The 21,074-nt window shown below is 40.3% G+C and overlaps 1 protein-coding gene across 1 annotated transcript in view; it reads left to right on the top strand.

The window, feature by feature from the left end:
* The window catches only part of LOC140185756 (inositol polyphosphate-5-phosphatase A-like), a 481,074-nt gene that overhangs the window by 427,774 nt on the left and 32,226 nt on the right, over window positions 1-21,074 (top strand). The window contains exon 12 of the mRNA XM_072239377.1: window positions 7,620-7,693. Within this exon, the coding sequence (XP_072095478.1) occupies window positions 7,620-7,693 (74 nt within the window). The remainder of the gene's footprint in view (window positions 1-7,619; window positions 7,694-21,074) is intronic.

The raw sequence follows: 21,074 nt of genomic DNA, 5'->3' as shown, positions 1-21,074 counted from the left end.
GTACTCGATTCCTCACTATGTCAGAGAGGCGTGGAGGGAAATTGTCCAGTAACTGGAGGAACTCCAGATGCAATGTACCTTTCCTTTCCATCTCAATAAATAAATACTTAAGTATCACTGATTGTTAGTCTCATATGGTATGAAGGCCATTTTCCATCATTGATCTTCAAGAAAATATCTCCTCACTATTTATTGGGAACCTTAATGGATAGAGCCATGCTGAGTTCCTCCAGCATTTTATGTGTATTGCTTGGATTTCCAGCATCTGCAGATCTTCTCTTGTTAGTTCATAGTTAATAGTTAAAATTTTTGATGAATGAGTGACACTAATGACTTGAGTGGGCAGGAGAAACCCTGAGCAGGTGTGCTGCCAAGTTTAACTGTCCTTGGTGCCCACTATGGGCTCAGAGACCTGGCCAAGCTGGCTCTCTGCATGCAAGAGTTGTCCTACCAAACAGAGTGAGTGCAAGTGGGCCGGACTCCCTGCCTTCCAAACAAAGACATCTAAACACTGGTCAAATAGATGTTATTAATTCCCCCCAAAAAATTAAAAGGTATTAAAAAAGTTAAATCACTTTAATGTGAAAACAATTAATTTAAAACATTAGTATAATAAAGTAAAATATGCAAGCATTCACCTGCACTTTCCATTTTAGTTAAGATGGGCAAGCCCATTCTAATGGCTGGAGTTGGGCTTTTTCTTAGGGTCAGAACAGTTTGTACCCAATAAACTGGAAAAATGCATGCATGGTGCAAAGTATGTGAGAATGTGGTGGATTAAGTGAATATTGGGCATCCTGACAGGGGATTATTGGTTGGTGAATGCTGGGGAATTTGGGAATTGAATTGGCTCTGAAGCAAGAGACAAAACTTGTTAGATATGGAATCTGAAAATCTTTGTCTTTACCTACATTGGCCAGCAGAGTGAGGTTTATAAAAAATATATACGTTTTGAAACATATAAAATTCTACAAGGGTTGGACAGGCTAGATGCATGAAGATTGTTCCCGATGTTGGGAAAGTCCAGAACGAGGGGTCACAGTTTGAGGATAAAGGGGAAGCCTTTTAGGATCGAGATGAGGAAAAACTTCTTCACTCAGAGAGTGGTGAATCTGTGGAATTCTGTGCCACAGGAAACAGTTGAGGCCAGTTCATTGGCTATATTTAAGAGGGAGTTAGATATGGCCCTTGTGGCTAAAGGGATCAGGGAGTATGGAGAGAAGGCAGGTACAGGGTTCTGAGTTGGATGATCAGCCATGATCATACAGAATGGCGGTGCAGGCTCAAAGGACTGAATGGCCTACTCCTGCACCTATTTTCTATGTTTCCATGTTCCTGTAAACCTCCCAGCACTGCATTCAGGTTCTCCCTCACATTGACTATGATGACATTAGCTCCCATTGTTTTTGATATCTGGAACCTGTTCTCACCAACATTCTGGGAGACCTGTGAGTAAATGGAATATTTTCTACTTTGCATCATGTGCTTCTGGGTTTCAAGCAGTCAGAATATCTTGGAGTTTCTCTCTTTCACACTGCACATGACAGAGCCTCTGTTATTTTTCCACTTTAGGAACATAGCACAGTAGTAGGTCCTTCCAGTCCAACACGACCACACCACTCAATTGCACCCATGTGACCAATTAACCTTCTAACCCATACATTTTTGGAAGGTAGGAGGAAACCAGAGCACCCGGAGGAAACCCCAGCAGTCACAGGGAGAACATACAGCACCTAGACTTTAGAGATACTGACCTGATTTGAACCCGGATTTATGGCTCTGTAAAGCATTACGCTACTTGCAGTGCTGCTGTACTGCCCTCAAATCATGACCGAATTGTAGAAGGACATCATTTGTCAGTGTATGTTGCAGCTGCACTTCACCACAATTTCAGAGCTACCATCTAGAATGTTACTGGTGCCCTGCTGATGCTCCTAACTCAATCAAAGCAATGAATAATAACAAAATGGTGACTTTACTGTATAATGCAACATGAACTTCGTGTAACACACACAAAATACTGGAGGAACTCAGCAGGCTAGGCAGCATCTATGGAAAAGAGTAAGCAGTCAATGTTTTGGGCCGAGACCCTTCAGCAGGACTGGAAAGGCAGGGGAGCAGTCAGAATAAGAAGGTGAGGTGGGGAGGGAAGGAAGAAATAAAAAGTAAACATGAGGAAATCTGCAGATGCTGGAATTTCAAGCAACACACATAAAAGTTGCTGGTGAACTCAGCAGGCCAGGCAGCATCTCTAGGAAGAGGTACAGTCGATGTTTCGGGCCGAGACCGTTCGTCAGGACTAACCGAAAGAAGAGCTAGTAAGAGATTTGAAAGTGGGAGGGGGAGGGGGAGATCTGAAATGATAGGAGAAGACAGGAGGGGGAGGGATGGAGCCAAGAGCTGGAAAGTTGATTGGCAAAGGGGATATGAGAGGATCATGGGACAGGAGGCCTAGGGAGAAAGAAAAGGGGGAGGGGGGAAAAAAGCCCAGAGGATGGGCAAGGGGTATAGTGAGAGGGACAGAGGGAGAAAAAGGAGAGAGGGAGAAAAAGAATGTGTGTATATAGATAAATAACGGTGGGGTATGAGGGGGAGGTGGGGCACTAGCAGAAGTTTGAGAAGTCAATGTTCACGCCATCAGGCATGAACAATAAAAGGTGGCAGGTGATAGGTGAAACCAGGAGAGGGGAAGGGGTGAAATAAACAGCCAGGAAGTTGATTAGTAAAGGAGATAAAGGGCTGGAGAGAGAGGAGTCTGATAGAGGACAGAACACCATGGAAGAAAGCAAAGGGGGAGGAGCACCTGAGGGAGGTAATGGGCGGTAAGGAGATAAGGTGAGAACTTGGTGTGCTGCCTCGATTGCTACCAACGAGCTGAAAACATCCATGTTTGACAATCAGCTTCAATAGCAATTACAGTGCAGGGATGTTCGTAGCCATCATTTTGGAAGTGGATGTGACAACAATGTAGATTTGAACATCAAGTAGGATCCCAAGGCTCTAAGTAGTCTGGCACAATCTCAGCCGGTTACCGCAGAACGTAATGAAATTGGAGCCTATGAGAGGAACTGAGTTTCTGGCAGGGGCTGAGGTCAATTGCTTTGTTCTTCACGTTATTTAATCTTCTCATCTGGTTATAGATTGTGAATAAAATCTGGTGTGTCATTTTGTTTTGGATTCCACTTGTACATCAGGAGAGGAACTGTGATTGCAGTAATTTTCTTGGGTAAATCAAATGCAAAAGTAACCCTACAATTGTAACTACGAGTGAACTTGGAGACAGGCTAGCATCAGGAAGGATCTTACAGGGATTTTGGCATGATTCCAGGACCAGTTTGTTTTGCTGCTCATTTACATTGTGCCAAGCAGTCAATAACCTGAAATTGAGAGGTGTGGCAAAAGGATCTGAAATTTTCACTACCAGGGACTCAAGGATTGGTCATAGGCATATACATAGGCACATAAATGTAGCTAGGATGCCTAAAACTTTTGCACAGTACCATATTTCTTAACTTGGAGCAGAAAGCAAGTTTGTAAATCTGGTGGGAGCTAAGGATGTTGGGAATGGCGAGGGTGGAGTGTCACATAAGGGGTGTGTGGGTGCAAACACACCCATCATGGAAACACTTGGCAAGGTCATTTGATTCCAAACAATTGGTTTATTGACTATCACAGAATGTCTCTAATGCTTCCCACTCCCTTCCCCCTTTCACGACCATGATTCCCCTCTCCCCACCTCCTTCTAACTCTCAGCCCACAATAGAGACCCATATCAGAATCAGGTTGAACATCACTCACTTATGTCATGATCTTTTTTTGCATGACAGCAGTACAGTGCATAAAATTGCTGCAGTACTGTGCAAAAGTCTTAGGCATCCCAGCTATGTATATGTGCCTAAGACTTTTGCACAGTACTGTAGTTAATGTTAGCAGATGAAAAGTTGCAACAAAAGATGGCCCTTTGCCCCTCACACCTTCCTGGCTATTCAGTGGAATCAACGCTCATCCGCATCCATGCCACTTTCCTGCAGAGTCCTTGCATCCCCATCACCTTAATATCCAAAGACTGATTGATCTCAAATAGATTTACTGAATCAGCCTCCATAGCCTTCTTTGGAAGAAAATTCCAAATATTCACTGTCACTTCTCTAAAAAAATCTTATCATCTTGTTCCTGAAGGGCTGATCCCTTATTTTGGAATGGCAGTTTCTGGTTCTGGAGACCCCAACCAGTTGAAACATCAATCCACATCTAGTCTGTCAAACTTAGGATGCTCAAGAAATCTTACACGGTCCACAGAAGGTTCTACCTTGAGTAGTTATCTACTCACATGCCCATTCAGCTGATGCTTCAGTGATGACACCACTGACAGCAATCTATTACTGGAGGGATCAGTGTAGCAAAAACAGGTCACACAAAATGGATCAGGAGCCTCTGAGCAGGGAGTAAAGGCATTCCCATCAACAAAAAGCTGACGGCCTTGTAAACCCCAATCCCAGTTGAAAAACTGATCAACTGCTTGCAACTACTTTGCCTACTATGATAGAGAAGAAACTGAGAAATGTCAGACCTGAGACTTAATAGCATTACTGGATCCATCTCATTCCTGACTACACATATGTGCCCATGGGGTCTCTAGCTAATAAGCCAGCCCTTTCCTCAACAGGAAAGGTTTCCACCCTCACAATACACAGATACTGTGGGTCATGAGCAGTGTCTGCTGATGGTCAGTGCCATATTTCTAAGCAGCAGATACTGCATCCTCAAGGAGACTGAATCCTTAAACATTTCCTGCCACTGCTACCTAGGAAGATAAACCCTTAGGGATAATGGCCACCCTCACCAAAGTTCGAAGTATATTTATTATTAAAGTGCATCTATGTTCAATCCTGAGATTCATTTTCTTGCAGGCATTCACAGTAGAACAAAGAAATATAATATAATCAATGAAAAATTACACACAAAAATATGCAAACAACCCACATGCAAAAGAAGACAAACTGCAAATAAAAAAAAAACATACAAATAAATTTAAAAAAATATTGAAAACATGAGATGTACTGTTCATGAAAGTGAGTCCATAGATTGGTACAGGATTGAGGTGAGTGATTTATGTGCGCTGGTTTGGGAGCTCAATGGTTGAAGGGTGTTAACTGCACCCAAGGCTCCTGCACATCCGTCCCTATGGTTTGATCCACTGAGTTCTTCAGTAATTTGTTTCTGCTTTGTGAAGAGCGAGACTGAAAAGAGACCCTCTTGTGCTCAAGAGGAAGTGAAAGTGCTCAACAAGCCACAGGGAGATATGTAATCAGAGGAAGTGCCTGTGCTCCAAGGACACTAGCTAGGTCCTCCATGGAGACAAACCTTGTTAGGAGGGGGCTCCAGTTTCCTCCTCCAGATTGAGACTCTTGCAATTTTTCAATCAATATAGAAATAAGATTTAAGTCCTCACAAAATATGCCAGGGTGAACTGTAGACCATTGAAAACAGTTGGAGCAAGCTTTTTTCATAATTAGATCAAGGATTAATTTGTGAGTGTTTTATCATCAGTGTAAGTAGCCCTGGAAAAGGAGGACATGAGAGTTTATTATTTCTCACCTGGGCACCCTCAGCTGATTATCAGTGTTAAAATGAGAGTGTGGAGACGGGTCACTGCAGGCACTGGGTGCTATATTTATCCTTATATAATGTTTCCCTCATCAGGGAGCCCCCTGAAGCCCTGCATTCAATGGATTGCCTCTCTGCTGTGTTGGGAGGAGAGGCTGTTAGCGTTGGATGGTGGCCATTTTGGGTCAAGTCCCTGAATCAGGACAGGCTGCAATATGTACCCAGCCTGATTTTAGCCCACCGCCCCTCATGCATCATTCTTTCTGGGATAAAGCCGTGGCAGTAGTCCACTGGCATCTAAATATGTTTGAAATACGGATGTAGAAAACTACTTTTGTTCAAAGTTAATAAAGCATTTAAAATTTTAATAAGGTGATTGTTGAATAAAATTATTTGGATGGAGTTCATAAGTCCACATTTGATAAATCAGTAAAAATATTTGAACAATGTTGCCATGATGCAAGGTGATCCCTGCCTCTCAATGGAAAGGTGAGAGAACTGGTCATCCTTGCAGGTGATTCAGGTGACTGCTTTCATACAGATAATTAATGTGTACAAGTAGCTGCTAATTTTGCATTTCAGGAATGATTTATGAGGTGGCATGGGATAGAGGGACATAATCTAATTTAGATCAGAACCTCTGCCACCCATACAATGGTATCTGCACAGCTGTGAGATGAGAGATGATTAATGGGCAGTAACGTAAACATGCTGCAGTCATAAAAGGTGTTATTTTGATGACATACTTGTCAGTATAGGAAATGACACTTACAAAGAGTGATGGTCAGTAGCAGAACAGATTATTATGAGCTTTCAGTCACTTATTCACTTGCAATCCAGGTTGAGTACAAATATTGATGCAAAGATAATGCTGTTTGTAACAATTTGAATGGCTGTTTGTACAAAAGCTGCTAATAGCTCCATGATCTAACCTTGGGCTTCAGTAAAAGTTACAGAGAATGGATCACAACTCATTTAATGGGAGAATAATGCACAAGAGCTGTATTATGTGTGGAAAATGAATGTCATTACTTTCAGACTCTTGAGATTGTATTAACTTCAGGTCATCACAAACCAAATTGTATGTTATCCTCCAAACTAACATCATAAAAAGTGTGAATAATCCTGCTTTCTCTCCGTGCACACTATCAGCCTACCCCTCCCCATAAACCACCACCCACTCCAACCCTCCTCCTGCCCCCAACCATTTTATGCTCTTTCAGTCATGAACAGGACTGTTTGCATTATAGCCACAAACATTAATTGACAATTTAAAATTAAAAGTGATTTTTTTGCCTGCTTGTGGGGGTTTGCTGCTAACCAGCAACTAATGGGCTTAGAGGGCATTGATGACAATGCAGAGCTGTCACCAAAACAGCTTTTCACTGTCCACATTTTGATTTCAAATTTCACAGTACTTTTAGGTAAGGTTGTTTAAACTAGGTTAAGAAGTAAAACTTAAAATGGAAAAATAATGAAATATAATTAGAAGTAAAAAAAGACATTCATAAAAAGAATCTCTGGAAAGATTTGTGAGTGGAAGCGCTACTTTTATGATCAAGAACTAACATCCAAAAGTAAATAATTGTTATAAGGTTAACTGCAGTGAACAGTCAGTGAAATGTCAACTGGTAAATAACTAGTTTGTTCATTGAATGACTGAGTTACGCATTGATGAGGAAGTGCCTGGGCTTCATCCACGTCTGGTCTCAGGCAGTGCACTGTAATTACTTTCTGTATTGTTGGATAGCAAGGGGGAAGTTAGCCAGTTTTATTTTCCATGGAGTAGTTGTGGATTGGGTCTGATCGTGATGTTCGCAGTGTTCAGAAAATCTGCCCACTCCAACAAAGTATCTGTGTTCGGCTAACTGGACCCCATCAAGAAGCAAAGAACTTCTAAAGATAATGAAAGGGGATAAATTTGAAAAGATTTTTTAATAATTCAGTTGCAATGAAATTCTGTAATTATAAGCTATTGTGAATTAACGGTTTGTTAATCAATTTCTTTTCAGCTTTTAGAATTTGACAGAGAGCTGTCTGTATTTAAAGACAAGTTGAGTGAACAAGAGATTGCATTTCCACCCAGGTATCAAATTTATCCTTTCTATATCCTGTTACAAATATTGAACTGAAAGCAGTATCTCTGCATGAAATATAAAAAGAGAACCTTGAATATTTAAGGTGTTTAATTTTCTTTACAATGATGTGAAAAGTGGTTCTGTCGTTATCAGCATCCTTTGCAAATGTTTTATTGGGATCACAAATGATTAACAGGGCCACTGATCCCAATGAAAATGGAGAGAAAATACTTCTGTTTAGAGTAAGGTTGTGACTTGACCTTTGACTGTGTATGTCATTGAGTGCTTTATTAAACTCAGTTGTTTTTTTTAAATCTTGCACTCAAGGTAGGGGATCTTAAAAATGTGTCCGTTCATGCATTTCAGTAACCATGACTTTTTAATATTAGCGTATTATATATTTCATATTCTGAAATTTATCTAGTGATAATACAGATCACAAACAGTATATCAAATAAACCACAGAAAACATTTGTGTTTTACATTGCTTTACATTATATGTATTGATATTGCATATCAAAACATGTTCTAGGACAAACAGCTTGTTTATTTTCACACCTATCTGTCAAAGAACACAGGGGGGCAAAGCCTGGCCTTTCTTTGAATATCTGGACATTCTTTGAAGGAAACCAGAGTGGGCACAGAACAATAGCATTAAAAAGGAGAAAAGAAAATGGAGACAGGATTGGAAAAAATAAATTGAACAATAACCATAAGACCAAAAGACATGAGCAGAATTAGGCCATTCGGACCATCGAGTCTGGTCAACCATTCAATAATGGCTGATTTATTATCCTTCTCAACCCATTCTTCTGCCTTATAGCCAATGACTTGGCCTACATGTCCATTTATGGCAATGAATTCCACAAATTCACCACCCTCTGGCTCGAGAAATTCCTCCTCATCTCTGTTCTAAGGAGACATCCTTCTGTTTTGAGGTTGTGTCCTATGATCCTAGACTCCTACTATTAGAAACATCCTCTCCACTTACCGTCTATCTAGGCCTTCCGCATAACAAATAACAGGAAGTTTGTAGACAGCAAACAACAGGAATTCTGCAGATGCTGGAAATTCAAGCAACACACATAAAAGTTGCTGGTGAACGCAGCAGGCCAGGCAGCATCTTTAGGAAGAGGTGCAGTCGACCTTTCAGGCCGAGATCCTTCGTCAGGACTAACTGAAGGAAGAGTGAGTAAGGGATTTGAAAGTTGGAGGGGGAGGGGGAGATCCAAAATGATAGGAGAAGACAGGAGGGGGAGGGATGGAGCCAAAAGCTGGACAGGTGATAGGCAAAAGGGATACGAGAGGATCATGGGACAGGAGGTCCGGGAAGAAAGACGGGGGGGGGGGGGGGACACATTTTAATTCCACATCCCATTCCCATTCTGACATGTCTATCCACGGCCTCCTCTACTGTAAAGATGAAGCCACACTCAGGTTGGAGGAACAACACCTTATATTCCGTCTGGGTAGCCCCAACCTGATGGCATGAACATCGACTTCTCTAACTTCCGCTAATGCCCCACCTCCCCCTCGTACCCCATCTGTTACTTATTTTTATACACACATTCTTTCTCTCACTCTCCTTTTTCTCCCCCTGTCCCCCTGAATATACCCCTTGCCCATCCTCTGGGTCCCCCCCCCCTTGTCTTTCTTCCCGGACCTCCTGTCCCATGATCCTCTCGTATCCCTTTTGCCTATCACCTGTCCAGCTCTTGGCTCCATCCCTCCCCCTCCTGTCTTCTCCTATCATTTTTGATCTCCCCCTCCCCCTCCAACTTTCAAATCTCTTACTCACTCTTCCTTCAGTTAGTCCTGACGAAGGGTCTCAGCCTGAAACGTCGACTGCACCTCTTCCTAGAGATGCTGCCTGGACTGCTGCGTTCACCAGCAACTTTTATGTGTGTAGTTTGTAGACAGGGCTAGATTGAAAGAGAGTACTCATCTTTGAAGTGGTATCAGGAGAATTTTTACAGCCATTTTAAAAAAAGCAGATTGTGCTTAACATTTCATCCAAAAGACAGTGACAGAAATTTATTGATGTTGAGGAAGGCCTTTTGCACTCTGTACCACTATAAAATACTCATAGGAATAGATCAGGTGAACCTGGGACCATGACCAGGTTTGCAGAGAATCCAGAGGAGAGATTGCCCGAGGACTGAGGTTGGATCAGAGCCTTAGTAGTAGCACATGTCAGTGTCCTCCAGCTTGAGTTTGGATTTTGAACAGTGTTAGGAAGCAATTATATGGGTGAGATCAGGACCAGAGTCAAGAAGCGATCACAGAGTCAGGTTAGAGCCGGAGAGCATTCAGGAATTTGGAGCCAGAGGTCGAGTGCAATCAAAGCATCAGGAGGTCAAATCAGTAGTCAGGTTTAAAGTTTTAACAATGCTACTTGCGTAGTAACAATGTTCCCCCTAATTTGTAATGACAAATGTGTGTGCAAAAATCTTGTACTGTGCAATTTAATAATGTGTGCACCAAATAATTTCTTCAACAAAAACAGTATAAATAAGCCAGTTCTAAAATCTGCAGACAAATGATCGCAAACTCCACATTGTCAACACCATCCGCAGCAGAAACCGGAAAAGGAAATGTGATTGTGTCTGATCGTGAAATGTACTTTACATGCCGACAAAGTAGAGGGTGGCAACCTTTTGTGCGTAGTTTAAGATCCTTTGTCTGCAAGTAGCAAAAGATGTGTGCGTGCGCACATCTTAAAGGGAACATTGAGTAGCAACACATGAGGAAAAAAAGAAGAATATCTTTAAACTGCCAAATAGTAAATAACAAATATTTTGAAGCTTCTGACTCAAAATATTCTTCAAATATTTCATAATTTGGCCTGTGTTCGTGTGCGTCTGTATGTGCACTTGTGAGTGTGTGTGCTTATTTGAATGTGCACACATTCAAATTGAAGTTGATTTTCTTGTCTATTTTGTATCTATATTGACTCTCAGTGTACCACACTTCTCTATATACTGCATGGCATATTTTGTTTATCAATTATGTATTGATGCCTTTTGACATTAATATTGAATCTGCTTTCAGCATTCATTCAAACAGGTATTTCAGTAGACAATGACTTGCTGTATCATTTTTTCCCTTGTCATTTCTTTAAACGTATCTCTTTGGTATCTATCATTCTATCACTGAAAGAAGATTCTCCTTATTAACTCTTCCAAGTTTCCCCTTTACCTTATTTGCTTCTTGGATAAGTAATCCATTCTCTCTCTCTAATTAACTCATGCCTAGAAAGTGGATTGGTTAATGCCTGTTTTATGAAGAAATCACACATAAATGCAACTTAGCTAGCATTTGATGAAATACAGGTTTCCCCCGCTATCCGAAGGTAGAGCATTCCTATGAAATCGTTCGTAAGTCGGAATAGCGTGAAGCGAAGAAGCAATTACCAGTAATTTATGGGGGAAAAATTTTTGAGCATTCCTAGACCCAAAAAATAACTTACCAAATCATACCAAATAGCACATAAAACCTAAAATAACACTAACCTATAGTAAAAGCAGGAATGATATGATAAATATACAGCCTATATAAAGTAGAAATAATGTATGTAGAGTGTAGTTTCACTTAACAGAATCAGGAAGATTAAGCCAAAACCGATTTATAGAAAAAAATCGGCACATACATGCATGTGCACACATCTGCCCGCGCAAGGCTTCACGGTCATGGTAGTCTTTCTCGGGGTAAACACAAGTTTAAAGCGGGCGTCTTTTTTCGTAAAAGTGAAAATCCTCTTTCAGTTAACGAAAACAGGTACCAATGTAGGTCTTTCGTAAAAGCGAAGTGGCGTAAAGCAAATGTTCGTAAAGTGGGGGACACCTGTAGTGTCATTGGCACTTCCAATCAGTCTTCATTTGAGTGAATCTGATGGTTTTCCAGCATCGGACATATACTTGTTCTTTCTCCCATTTAACACCAACTTCTGTCCTGACTGGCATAAATTAGAACAGTGTGGTGTAACTTGCAAACTCTCTGGACAGAGAGATGCTTTTCAGTTGGAGCTTGTTAAATCATTGTCCCCATCTAGACATTTTGATTACACCACACACTATTTTAATGTCATGATAGATCGCCAGCCATCAGTTGAGACAACCCAGACAGCACAGAATTTCCTCCCACATTCCAAAGACGTACAGGTTGGTAGGTTAATTGGTCATTGTAAATTGTCCCGAGATTAGGCTAGGGTTAAAAATTGGGAAATTGCTGGGCAGCATGGCTCGAATGGCCAGAAGAGCCTATTCCGTACTGCATCTCAATCAATCAATCAATCAATCAATAAATAAATAATACCTCGTATTCTCTGCTGCAGAATCATCTCTTCTGATCATAAAACATTAACAAATGAATCACTGAATCATTTAGTGAAGTAGCTTACTACAATTGTTTGCAGTGGTGTGGAAGCACATATCTTGTAAGGATATGAAATCTATTTGTTCAAAGCTAGATAGAATCAGGATACTCATATTAGGAGGGGTGGTCAGGATCTTCCTAAAATGTAGCCCAGTGTCACCTCTTACCAGCCTTGATATCGCACTTCACATTTATTTTACTAGTGGTCATAAGTGTTGGTGCCTTGCTCCTGTATGAAGTATGGCACTCTTCTCAGACTGGGACACAAGTTGTTAAAAATGTTGGTGAACTTAGTATAATCCTATTTTAGGTCTGTTTCTCACTGTGAACCACCATAATATGGTTTCAGTTTTTTTTATTGGCCAGATTCACTTCTTTTTATGACTGAAAGTAAATCTGTGCCAACACGATGTGAAGAGTACTTCCTTAAATCACCAAACTGAGGGATATTTCAGTTTCTCATTTTTAATTCTTTGTACCATTTAAGCAAAGCTCTTTTTCATCCTCTGAAAGGCATGGATTTTCTAATGCCTTGGGTCCAGAGTTTATCATCGTATTTTAACAACTCTAAACATTGCTTTGCTAAGATTCAACATAATCAATTTAATTTTTCAGTGAGATCCCCCCCACTCATTCTTCTAAACTCCAGTGAGTATAGGCCCAAAGCTATCAACACTGCTCATGTGTTAACCCTTTCATTGCTGGGATCATTCTCATGAGCCTCCTCTGGACTTTCTCCAAGGTCAGTACATCCTTTTTCGATAAGGGGCCCAAACTGCTCACAATACTCCAAGTGCAGCCTGACCAATGCCTTACAAAACCACAGCATGGCATCCTGTCTGTACCATTAGTACAATTAACATTTCCAAGTTTTGTGTCATCTGCCCATGATAAAGTTACTTATTCACAGTATTTCAGAAAGAACAGTGATGTTTTTTGAGATTCAGCCATGAAATACGACAATATCCTTAACCTTACTGAATGAATTAGAAAAAAAACTGCATTGATCCAGTAGCTTCCATTCCCTTATAATGGCCCAAAGCACACCACAGCTATCAAGTTACCTTTGAACTGCTATGACTGTCACCCAAGAGACAATAGTGCCATTAAGGTCTTAGACTGAAATGAGATAACTGGTCGAGAACCCTTGATGTAGGATTGCTGATGGAGGATTATTATTGATGGGACTTCAGAAAATTTGTCTGCTACCTTTGGATAGTATCCAGAAATATTTTGCATCAGTTAGAAAAGGAAAGAGTGTGAGTGTGTGTGTGTGTAGGGGTGTTGTTTAATGATTATTCTGAAAGGCTATACCCCTTCTGCATTTTGATACTGATTGAAAGTCAGGCTTGATCCTATTGTTTCTAACACAGATGTAAGAATACTTGAGGCCCTCCATCGGTCAGGGTCGACCACGGATGTTGTGTCTCAGTTGTCTATGTGATAAGCAAGCCAGTACGCTAGCCAGGGCAGTGCAACATGGAGAGCAAGCTGTTGCCCATGTAGAAGGCTCCCCCTCTCCGTGCAGCTGATGCATCCACATGAACAGCGGAGTTTGATTCAGTTTGGCACCAGTGGTGTTACAGGTGTTGTCAGTCAGAGTTGAACTCAACAAATTCCCTTAGGAAATCCAGCTCCAGATTTTTCCTTGCGGTTTACTCCTGAAGCCTTCCCAATAAGTGGGTATAGCCGCAAGCTAGTGGAGGTTTAAGATCAGAGATTTTCTTCTCTTAGATGAGCTACCAGCCACAGCTGAAGAGCCCCATCTGCCCAAAGTGAATGGTTTTAAGGCACCAGTAGCCTGCATTTGCCCCTTCTCTGGTCAATAGAAACAGTTCCACCAGGCTTAGTAACTAAGCCACACATGCAGGCCAGGACTATTTGAGACGCATACCATTGCGAGCATTGTATAGGTACTGGGAGCTATGACATTCTTAAGGAACCAATAAGGCTATTATGATTTCTGCATCCAAAGGGTGGCAGAAATATGGAATTTCCACAAACGGCATTTAGCGCTTAATGTGAGATTTGAGATTGATAGATGGCCTATTCCTGCCCCTATATTCCACAAGACCATCAGATGTAGGAGCAGAATTAGGCCATTTGGCCCATTGAGTCTGCTCTGCCATTTTATCATGGCTGATCCAAATTTCCTCTTAGCACCAATCTCCTGCCTTCTCCCCATATCCCTTCATGCCCTGACCAATCAAGAAACTATCAACCTCTGCCTTCAATATACATAAAGACTTGGCCTCCACAGCTGCCTGTGGCAAAGAATTCCACAGATTCACCACTCTCTGGCTGAAGAACAAAATCCCTCCTCATCTCCATTCTAAAAGGACGCCCTCTATTCTGAGGCTGTGTCCCACCATAGGAAATATTCCTATGACTAACATTATTTTATAATTTGGAACTATTTTATAATAATCTTATCACTGTCCCAATATTAATGTGACATCTGAAATTTGAAAAAAATGTATCTGATATTGTCTTAAACATTCAACAAGTGTGATTTACTTTAGAGCAGCAAAATGGAACCTCACAAGTGACACTGCATTATGTGTGAAAGCCTCTATTCCATGTGCAAACACCAACCTATTCGGCTTCAACCTTAAAGAATAAGTTTGGCAATAATTAATTCTTATGTCAGAAAAGGAATCAATTACTCAGGGTCCCAATTACATATGAGGAAACCATTCAACTGTAAAATAATTTCAAGATTGACTTTTTATAATGAAAATAAAGCACTTGACACTGAATTAAGCAAATAGATTTACAAACCAAGTATTAACATAAATCAAATCATATAGAAACATAACAAATTTTGAGTACTTCACCCTGAATTCTTTAAATATTTTAATTTTTTAAATTAACTCATTGAGTTTGTTTGAGGGAATATTTAATTTGTTTGATTGAGTTGACTGAAATACACGAGTTCATCAAGTTCAGTTCATTCCTAATCAGTCACATGAGTATAATAATGAGGAGGTTATTGAATAGGATCAGAACTGGGACACACACAATCCATTTAAATGTGTCCAGTTCTTCAGAACAAATTACAATAAAATAAAAACCAGAAACAGAATAAAAGTTGTTTTTTAATCAGTGATTTTCACTTGTCAGACAGTATCGCAAAGTGTTTTATGAGTTCATTATTTAATATGTTCTTCAGTGGAGAAACGTATAGCACAAGCTTTGTTGTTTATTATCATTTGAAGAATAAGATGTACAAATTGTTCATCTTTGATTCAGCTTGTTCCCGTCCATGACAGAACACAAACACTGCATTTTTTTTTCTCTTTTGAGAGTTTCATTTCTGACCCGTCCTCACAGACCTGCAGAGTTTCTAGAATGTCTGCTAACTTGCCAAGGCAAGCATCAAGCTAGTATCAACTTAGTCTTAAACACCAAACGGTGAAGGGACAACTGTATATCATTCCTCACTTCCATTGCTGCTGTCTAGACTTGGCAAACACCCCGATGTGGGAAAGGAGCCATTCGTTTAATCACAACGGCTGTGATTACAAAGTATTCCCTGCTGGGCGTGTTAGCAGTTTTAAACATAATCAATGCCTAATGGCTTCATAAATAATACAACTGAGACTCTTAACAAATTATCATTTAATTTTATGAACTGTATAAGACTCACTCTTCATTACCTAATGTTTAATGTCAATTCTGGCTCTTTCTCTTCTCCTTAGATAGTTTACCATCATGCAAGTTAGTGCATTTGTACAAGTAATACAACAAATTGCACAAAATCATGCAACCATTGTACAATCTATATTGAATATTGACTAAGACTAAAATAAATAATACCATTATTCTATATTCTTTTAAAGCAAATGAATAATCTGGAATCTTGATGTTGTTTTGGTACACTCAATTATTCCAATCATTGAAACTAATGAACAACATCTAGAAGATGCCATCACATTTGACAGTCAACACTAGGGCTATATTACAGTTGCTTTTAATGTTTAAGATTGTGCATGCCTCTAACAGCAAGTACAGTTTGTATGTTAAATGCAGCACAGAAATAATTTGTACTTAGCTTACAAATTGTGTACATTGTCATTAACACTCCTCTAATGATGAAAGATATTTCACCAGGAACAAATTTGGAAGAAGTTCCTTTTTGAATATGAGTTTATCATAACAAGAGCTTTGAAATACTTAGTGAGAACACAGCACTATATCATTTCCATGTCACGCCTCTCTGACTCCAGAATGAATGCTAACATGGGAAAGCCAAATTCAGCACAAATGTGTGCAGTGTTCGGTGTTGCCACAACTGACCTGATGGATGACTACTTGAACGTAAGCAATATGAATTTACAGCTTCTATCATATACTTTAAATCACAACACAAGGTACGGGAATGTAACTTTCACCGATTTAACAAAGTAATGTACAAAGTTTCATTAATTATATTTTGGATAAAACAAAAATCAAGGGCCCATTGACCAGGTCACAAGAGCTCATCCATTTTACAATACTTTATATATCGTAGAATTTATTAAAGGGTGATGCAGGTCAAGGTTTAAGATTAAAACATTGTACTTTGAAACAATTTTAAAACATTGGTGGAATGAGTAGCAGCAAATTAAAGATTTGGAGAGGCAATTTCTGAGAGCAGGGCTAATGATTTCATCAGTGTAGAGCGTAAAGGCATTGTAGGATGCATATGAAATGTAGAGCTGAAGAAGTCTGCAGTGGTTGAATAGAAAAAGGCCACCAAAATATATTTAAAGATTGAGCCTTTCAAAGGTACCTCAGCAGAGGTAAGGAAATTTGCAAAGATTGGTAAAGATAAGTAACTTTAGAAGAAAGCTCAGTGTAGGATAGGATATTGGCCACAGGGCAGTTGGTGGAATTAGTTTAGAGTAGAGAGAAGAATAATATAGAATTGAACCTCGAGTGATGAAATCATGGATAAAGATTTGGTACCATAAGTTTTGAGTTTGACGTAAGTGTTGTTGCTGATTCAGAATCACGGGAGGTGGGTTTGCTAATAGAAATGCTATAGCCAAAAGCCAAATTTTTTTTTGACTTCCTCTCTGTACCATGTGGTGCATTGGGCAGCAACTTGTAATTTCTTTAGCATTTGTCCGTTTTTTATGATGCCAAGTTGAAGCTCAGTGCTCAACTCGGCATGGATGCAAGGAGCTGGCCAGATTTGAACCCGGGACCACTCACCTGAAGTCCTGTGTAGTTGCCAGTACACCACCAGATGGCTCAAGACCAATGTAGCACAACTGAATGGCACATTGCAATTTTGTATGTGTCGTCTCTAGGTAGAATTCTGAGTCACATTTACTAAAGGCACATTAGGGAAGGGCATGAACATTAAAATCTTGCTCATGATTTTGATTCCATTGATTTCAGCAGAACTAAATTTCTGAAAGAGTGTTGACTACCAGATACTGCCTCATGCATTTTGAGCCTATAACCAAGGGTTTTTTTTTGAAGATTCTAAAAATATTAGGCTCAAACACAGAAGCTGGAGGTTGCAAGGAAGTACCAGTTAATAAATCTGGCACAGACTTTGTAAGAAGATATTTCTGTGGTCCAACTGGTGGAAGGAGTGACAATCCTGAAATTGAACTGAGTTCCAAAAGCGAGATGGAATTGTCTTGTGGATAAATGAAACTTGTGGTGAAGCCACCATTATAAGCTTTAGAATCTCAGGTTAGAGAGCAGGCCTTGAATAATTTTTGCACAGAAAATACAGTGGAAAACAATGGATTATAGGTTTGTGTCCACCTCAAAGTGGAAAGGGATCAGTGGAGAGATGGACTTTACTCTAAGGCAAGGGGTCCACATTGTTTAATGGTATTGGTCCATAGCATAAAAAGGTTGGAACCCCTGCTGTAGCGAGGCCCAGGATGGGGTGAAGTGTCAAAGTGTTAGTCACAAAAATTGAGATCGAAGGGCATCAGGCATGATTACTATTACCTGTTGGGGTTGAGAGCTGGATCCCATTTGTGAGTAGGGGAAATAAATGGGTCTGTGTTCAGTTTCTGTCTGTTATCCACATTTCAGTGGGTGCCGGTACAATACCCCCCAGGACCATGTAATGTAATATGTTTTTGTGGCACTTTTTCAAAGGCCTTGTGAAAGTCTTAATACACCATATTGACATATCAATTCTGCTAATTGCAACCTCAAAAACTCCAAATATTTGTCACATATGATTTCCCTCTCATAAATCCATGCTGAATCTGCTAAATAGTAACTTATTGTCCAGGTTTATGATTACCATTGCATCATGATTCCATCCCTTCCCTGCCATTGTCTAATTGTCTATTGTTCCTTCTATTTTATCTTTTCCTTTCTCCCATTTACTGTGTCTAGATTGAGATACATGTGAAGTCAGAAGTTTACACACACATTTAAACTCAGTTCTTCACAATTCCCGACACTTAATCCCAGAAAACATTCCCTGTCTTAAGCAACACACATCAAAGTTGCTGGTGAACGCAGCAGGCCAGGCAGCATCTCTAGGAAGAGGTACAGTCGACGTTTCAGGCCGAGACCCTTCGACAGGCCAAAATTCCCTGTCTTAGGTCAGTTAGGATCACTACTTTATTTTAAGAATGTGAAATGTCAGAATAATAGCAGAGAGAATGATTTATTTCAGCTTTTATTTCTTCAATCACTTTCCCAGTGGGTCAGAAGTTTACATCCACTTTGTTAGTATTTGGTAGCATTGCCTTTAAATTGTTTAGCTTGGGTCAAACGTTTTGGGTAGCCTTCCACAAACTTCTCACAATAAGTTGCTGGAATTTTGTTCCATTCCTCCATACAGATCTGGTTTAACTGAGTCAGGTTCGTCAGCTTCCTTGCTCGAACACACTTTTTCAGTTCTGCCCACAAATTTTCTCTCAGATTGAGGTCAGAAAATGATGTCAAGTCTGGTTCATCCTTGGGAGCAACTTCCAAATGCCTGAAGGTACCACGTTCATCTGTACAAACAGTAGTACACAAGTATAAACACCATGGGACCACGCAGCCATCATACCGTTCAGGAAGGAGACGCATTCTGTCTCCTAGAGATGAACATACTTTGGTGCGATAAGTGCAAATCAATCCCAGAACAACAGCAAAGGACCTTGTGAAGATGCTGGAGGAAACAGGTAGACAAGTATCTATATCCACAGTAAAACGAGTCCTATATTGACGTAACCTGAATGGCTGCTCAGCAAGGAAAAAGCCACTGCTCTAAAACCGCCATAAAAAAGCCAGACTACAGTTCGCAAGTGCATATAGGGGCAAAGATCTTACTTTTTGGAGAGATGTCCTCTGGTCTGATGAAACAAAAATTGAACTGTTTGGCCATAATGACCTTTGTTACATTTGGAAGAAAAAGGGTGAGGCTTGCAAGCCGAAGAACACCATCCCAACCGTGAAGCATGGGGGTGACAGCATCATGTTGTGGGAGTGCATTGCTGCAGGAGGGACTGGTGCACTTCACAAAATAGATGGCATCATGAGGAAGGAAGATTATGTGGATATATTAAAGCAACATCTCAAGACATCAGCCAGGAAGTTAAAGCTCAGTCGCAAATGGGTCTTCCAAATGGACAATGACCCCAAGCATACCTCCAAAGTTGTGGCAAAATTGCTTAAGGACAACAAAGTCAAGGTATTGGAGTGGCCATCACAAAGCCCTGACCTCAATCTGATAGAAAATTTGTGGGCAGAACTGAAAAAGTGTGTGCGAGCAAGGAGGCCTGCAAACCTGACTCAGTTACACCAGTTCTGTCTGGAGGAATGGAACAAAATTCCAGCAACTTATTGTGGGAAGCTTGTGGAAGGCTACCCAAAACATTTGACCCAAGCTATACAATTTAAAGGCAATGCTACCAAATACTAACAAAGTGTATGTAAACTTCTGACCCACTGGGAAGGTGATGAAAGAAATAAAAGCTGAAATAAATCATTCTCTCTACTATTATTCTGACATTTCACATTCTTAAAATAAAGTAGTGATCCTAACTGACCTAAGACAGGGAATGTTTGCTAGGATTAAATGTCAGGAATTGTGAAAAACTGAGTTTAAATGTATTTGGCTAAGGTGTATGTAAACTTCTGACTTCAGCTGTATCTGTCCTAAGATGTCTGGACTTATGGAAATAACAAATAATATCTCTACATCTGTGTCTTTCACAATCTTAGGATGCAGGTCATCTGTTCCTGGTGATTAATCATCTTATAACTTCAGTATTTTTTCCTAAACATTTTCTTTAACTGATACTATTTTCTTTTGATTTCCTCATTTACTTTTGCAGCCATAATTTTATGCTATTTCCAGCAGTTTTCCTCTGTTTGCATCCATGAAGACAATGGTTCAATGGTTCCATTTAATATCAGAGAATGTATACAGCGTGCAACCTGAAATTCTTACTCTTCACATACATCCATGAGACAGAAGAAAAACCCCGAAGAATGAATGACAGAAAACATTAGGACTCCAAAGCCCTCTCCCTTCCCACTCAAGCAGCAGCAAAGCACCAACCCTCTAAGCACGTTTGGATAGCGGTAACAGAATCGGTCTGAGTCAGCATGGATTTACAAAGGGAAAATCATGGTTGACTAATCTTCTGGAATTTTTTGAGGATGTAACTATGAAAATGGACAAAGGAGAGCTAGTGGATGTAGTGTACCTGGACTTTCAGAAAGCCTTTGATAAGGTTCCACATAGGAGATTAGTGGGCAAAATTAGAGCACAGGGTATTGGGGGTAAGATACTGACATGGATAGAAAATTGGTTGGCAGAAAGGAAACAAGGAGTAGGGATTAACGGGTCCCTTTCAGAATGGCAGACAGTGACTAGTGGGGTACCACAAGGCTCGGTGCTGGGATCACAGCTATTTACAATATATATTAATGATTTAGATGAAGCGATTAAAAGTAACATTAGCAAATTTGTGGATGACACAAAGCTGGGTGAAATGTGAGGAGGATGTTATGAGAATGCAGGGTGACTTGGACAGGTTGGGTGAGTGGGCA

This window comes from Mobula birostris, chromosome 21 (assembly GCF_030028105.1).
Source record: "Mobula birostris isolate sMobBir1 chromosome 21, sMobBir1.hap1, whole genome shotgun sequence".
Classification (NCBI taxonomy): domain Eukaryota; kingdom Metazoa; phylum Chordata; class Chondrichthyes; order Myliobatiformes; family Myliobatidae; genus Mobula; species Mobula birostris.
Note: the sequence above shows the minus strand (reverse complement) of the source record. Positions and strands in the feature narration are given on the sequence as shown.